At 44.5% G+C, this 5,329-nt stretch overlaps 1 protein-coding gene across 1 annotated transcript; it reads left to right on the top strand.

Annotated features, from left to right (window-relative positions):
- Positions 1–1,247: 1,247 nt before the first annotated feature.
- LOC308277832 (isopentenyl-diphosphate delta-isomerase 2-like) lies at positions 1,248–4,086 on the top strand (the record flags this gene model as incomplete). Its single annotated transcript, XM_080717224.1, has 4 exons — positions 1,248–1,389; positions 2,496–2,588; positions 3,024–3,154; positions 3,769–4,086. The coding sequence occupies 4 exons, from the start codon at positions 1,248–1,250 to the stop codon at positions 4,084–4,086; spliced, it is 684 nt and encodes a 227-aa protein (XP_080573350.1).
- Between the last annotated feature and the right edge of the window lie 1,243 nt (positions 4,087–5,329).

Here is a 5,329-nt window from a genome sequence, read left to right as displayed (position 1 = left end):
AAAATTAGAATTTTTTTTTTTTTTTTTGGTACTGGGGATTGAACTCAGATGTGTTCTACCTCCAACCAAGCTATATTCCCCCCCCCCCCTTTTTTCCGATCTGGGGATGGAACCAGGGGCATTCAACCTCTGAGCTACATCCCATGCCCTATTTTTTTATTCTTTATTTTGAAACATGGTCTCACTAAGTTGCAGAAGGCCTCACTAAGTAGCTGAGAATCATGATCCTCCGGTCTCAGCCTCCCAGGTGCTGGGATTACAAGTGTGCGTCACCACACCCGGCTCCAAATTTTCTTGATATTTTCTTTTGAAACAGGATCTCACTAAGTTGTTCAAGTTGTCCTCAAACCTGTGATCCTATTAATGAATGGGATTACAGGTGCGTGCCACCATGCCTGGTGTAAGTCTTTTCTTTTTACTCTCTTAATTTCTCGTTGACACATGAGGCAACCATAGCCTTCTGCAGCGTCTTTGGTGGGTGAAGACCAGGGTGTGTACTGGTCCCAAACAATCAAACTTGAAGGCATCTTCATTCAAAGGGAACAAGATCATGCACGTCTGGATCTCAACGCCCACACCTCCATCCACGTATAAGGGACCTGCTGGGGCTCAGTTGTACATCTCCACTTCAGGCTTCCGAGACCACACGAGACTCTCATCCTCCCAGGAGGTAAGCCCTGTTCCTCTTTGTCCCCTAACCCTGGCTTTGTAGATGGCAGCTCCGACCTTCTCCATCACTATTTGATTCTCTCTGATGCATGACCTCTCATCTCCTACTTTCCTTAAGAAAAACAACTTCTAATTAGGAGTTAGGTTGCACTGAGGATTGTTGAAGATTTTTAAATTTCTCTAACACCACATGTTACCTAAAAACCTTTTGGAAGAAGATAAACATAAAATAAAATACGAGAACTACAAATAAGACCCAGAGATTGGTAATGATAGTTGACTCTGCACAGGTGAGTTTGATCTTTAGGGTCATCTCAAAAGAGATTATTCTTATCAGACAAGGATTCCCAAGCCCCATTGAACAATACAAATAAAAAAATATGAGCGTGCTCTAAGATTCCAGTAGTGCTAAATGCCAAATAGTGAAACACTCAGCCCTTTCTGCTTTAGCACCCCGCGTCTGTTTTCGTGTATTTACATCGTTGGTATAGGAAGGAGCTAGCTATATGCTCTTTGCTCTTTATTTACAGGAAGAGAACTGAGGGTAGCTCTTCCTCAGCTAATCCCCACTTGCAGATATGTCCCAGCCAAGCAAGGCTCATGTTGATGAGCTCCAGACCAAACGGCTGGAGGAGATGTGCATCGTCGTGGACAAGCAGGATCGGGTCATTGGAGCTGAAACCAAGAAGAACTGCCACCTGAATGAAAACATTGACAAGGGTGAGCAGGAGCTAGGTTCTCATCTGCAGATGGGCCGTGCTAGCGGCTGCTCTGCCAGCATGGCCGGCCACTGCCAAGGTGTCCAGTAAATGTGCTTAAGAACCAGGCAGTTGCCGGGCATGGCGGTGGATGCTTGTAATCCCAGCATTTGGGAGGCTGAGACAGGAGGATCGCATGGGTTCGAAGCCAGCCTCAGCTACTTAGTGAGGCACTTTGTAACTCAGTGAGACCTCCTGGTTTCAGAATAAAGAATAAAAAATAGGGCTGGAGGTGTAGCTTGGTGGTAGAACACCCCTGGGTTCCATCCAGAACCGTAAAAAAAAAAAAAAAAAAAAAAAAAAAGACCCAGGCAGTGAAGCCGGGCATGGTGGATGGTGGCACATGCTTGTAATCCCAGCATTTGGGAGGCTGAGACAGGAGGATCTGGATTCCTGGTCAGCCTCAGCTACTTAGTGAGGCCCTCCTCAACATAGTGAGACCCTGTTTCACAAAAATAGAGAACAAAAGATAGGGCTGCAGGTATAGCTTGGAGGTAGAATGCCCCTTGGTTCTGTCCCCAGTAACACACACACACACACACACACACACACACACACTACCAGGCCGTGTGCAGTGAGATGCCCCTGTCTCGGGATGCTTGGGAGGAAACTCGGGAAATGGCGGTCACTTTATATTGAGCTCCTTCAGGCCATTTGATGACATCCAGAGCACGAGAAGTTACTTTGTGTCACTGGGTCATGAGTCTTCCTGGGCAGTGTGACAAGACTGTCACAGCAGGGTCCAGGCTGTGGGTTTAGACTCCATCAGCTGGAGCTAAATGCTAGACCTGTGTTACCTAGCGTGGATTCATCACTTCCTAACTATCTTGTGTCCTTATTTACAAGAGAAGGGGAATGGCAGTGCCCCCTTCCAAGTGTGGCTGTGTGTATCTGAAGTACTGATTTTGCAAGTATTGAGAGTTCAGCCCCTGGGATAGCACGCTTGCCACCAAGGGTCCCCAGCTCTTGTGGTGCGATGTCCTGAGCTGATGAGAGAGGAGAGGGGAGGAAGGACCATTTCCAGACGCCCTTTCTCTCAGCGTGGTGTTAACACACACCCCTTTGCAGGGCTGCTGCACCGAGCCTTCAGCGTCGTCCTCTTCAACATGGAAAACCAGCTCTTGGTCCAGCAGAGGTCAGACGCTAAGTTCACTTTTCCCGGTGAGTCCACTCAGTAGAAATCTCAGGGACCATTAGCTTCTGACTTGTGTCTTGGGGAAACATGAGGATCGATTAGTGAGCAAACCCATCGAAGCTCTTTTGAGTAAACAGTCTCCCTCCAACCCCAAATGTCCACAAGGATATTGCATCGCCAGCGTTTTACAACAGAAATGTGTCAAGGAACCGGGGAGACCCACTTGTCCTAGAAATGCTAAAAAGTAGGGTCCATGAAGAGGTTGTTTGTTTCTAAAAATTTGAGATTTAATATGAATAATACTGGACAGAGTATTTGACCAACAAGTTGAGTTGATGTGGACATGGTAAGTGGAATTAAATTGGTTTTATCTACTAAGTAACGACAAGGAAGGAAACTTCCCCATGTTGTAAAAATAAATTTCCAGTAACTGAGGACTTCATATAATTTCCCCCCCACAGGGCATTTTACTGACTCCTGTTCTAGTCACCCATCCTACATCCCTGAAGAACTGGAAGAAAAAGACTTCCTGGGAATGAGGAGGGCAGGTCTGAGACGCCTGCGGGCTGAGCTGGGCATTCCGCCGGAGCAGGTACCTCCTAAATTTTTGGAAAGCCATGAAGAGCTTTCAGAGGGTTTCCAATCTGTTCTCCTCTAGCTATCACATGCCAATGATGCTCTGTTTTCATTAAATCCACTGCCTTTCTAAATACTAAGACTAGATAGAATACTAGATAGCGGCTGCTGGAAGGAATGAGGCGCACACTTACCATACTAAACAGCCTTCTTGTAGAACAGCAGCAAGCCTGATTCACAGGACAGTCTGTGAAACAAGTCACTGCACTAGAGAGAACTTTCTTGTAACATTATTCTGAAAAAGAAATGGTTCGATGTTGTGGGTACTCCACAGAACTTTGTTTAGCCTTCCCACATTCTATGCTCATGTAATTGTCACCAAATGAATCCAAGAGAGAGAGAGAGAGAGAGACAGAGACAGAGAGACAGAGACAGACAGACAGACAGACAAGACTTGTTGACTTCTTTATTACAATCTATTAGTGCTTAATTAAAGCTTAAACAGTTCCTAGCACTAGGGGTCGGGGGAGGGTATGATGCATACCGTTTTTAAATGAGAAAAAGAATGAACTGTTTTTTTTCCATTGTTTTTTCTATTATTGAATTAACACTGGATCAACTTTGATACAGATTTCCGTAAAGGATATAATATTTATGACCCGGATTTATCACAAGTGTCGGTCGGATGCTGTCTGGGGAGAACACGAAATTGGCTACCTCCTGTTCGTGAGGAAGAATCTTACAGTGAACCCAGACCCTAGGGAAGTCAAGAGCTATCGCTACCTGAGCCGTGAGGAATTGGCAGAGCTCCTGGACAGGGGCTCCAGGGGACAGGAGAAGGTGGTCCCGTGGTTGAAGACCATCGCAGAGGGCTTCCTTTTCAAGTGGTGGGATTGCTTGCAGGATGTCTCCACTTTTGTGGAACCTGACACAATCCATGGACAGTGAAAAGATATGGGCAGGAAATATCCAAAGGGGCCATCCCCACCCCATGGTTAATTTGCATGCATGCAGAATTGAGTGGTGAAATCATTTAATAATTTTTAATGGGTTAAGATTTGATTCATTGAGCTTACTTGGTTGTTTCTTTTTTCCATTTCTTAATTTTTTAAACTTCCATCTATAGACAATACCATTTTTTTCCCAGCCAGGTAAGGAGATGCACACCTGTAATCCCAGCATTTAAGAGGCTGAGACAGGAGGATCACAGGCTCGAAGCCAACCTCAGCTACTTAGTGATGACCTCCATCATAGAAAGGGAGAGAGACAGAGAGAGAGAGAGAGAGAGAGAGAGAGAGAGAGAGAGAGAGAGAGAGAGAGAAGGAATTTTCAAAAACTAAAAAATAAAAAAGGCTGGGTGGGGGGTGTAGGTCAGAGGTAAAATGCTCCTGGGTTCAATCCCTAGCATGAGGAAGGAGGAAAAAGAGGAGGAGGAGGAAGAGGAAGGGGAGAAGGAGAAGAACGAGAAGAACAATTTTTCCTCTTACTTTCCTCCTGTAGGTATCTGTCTCCTTCAGTGGTCGCTGCCCATTCTAGGTGTGAACACAGACTCACGCTCGGACCACTGTTCTCTAGGGAATCTCTTTGTCTAGTGCTTTGGCCATTTGCAGACTTTCCCCATTTGCTGATAGATCTTGCATCATGATGACCTATATGACACATAAATGAACTTTGTTAGTTTCAATCGGGTTCACAAATCCCATTAAAAAACAAGAGGCTGACTACTTGATCAGTTAACAAAATTGTAATTGTCTCTGGTTTTGATTTTATAATAGCCAGTACTGATCTACAACAACAATAACAACAACAACAACAACAACAACAACACAAAAACATAGGTCTAGCTTTGTATAAATATAAAATAGTGAGAAAATCATTAAATTCCCTTCAAGACAGAGGGAAGTTATGAATCTTTTCACTAAAATGTTATTACGCCACTGGATGGAAAAGTCAACTGTTTGTTTACCTGTTCATGTGTCAGATAATTTTCATTTTGTAGTTTGTTATGAATAAACCTGCTTTGCTTCAAAAACTGTCATTATGCTTACATTTTATATGCTTACATTTATTTTTTTGGTGGTACTGGGGTTCCTGGAAGCCCTTCTACCTCTGGGCTACACTCCCAGACCTATTTTATATTTTTAAATTTTTGGAAATAGGGTCTCTTACGCCAGTGCAGCTGGCTTCGAAC

Source organism: Muscardinus avellanarius (assembly GCF_963383645.1).
Source record: "Muscardinus avellanarius genome assembly, chromosome: 20".
Lineage (NCBI taxonomy): Eukaryota > Metazoa > Chordata > Mammalia > Rodentia > Gliridae > Muscardinus > Muscardinus avellanarius.
The sequence above is the reverse complement of the archived record's forward strand: the minus strand, read 5'-3'. Positions and strand labels throughout refer to the sequence as shown.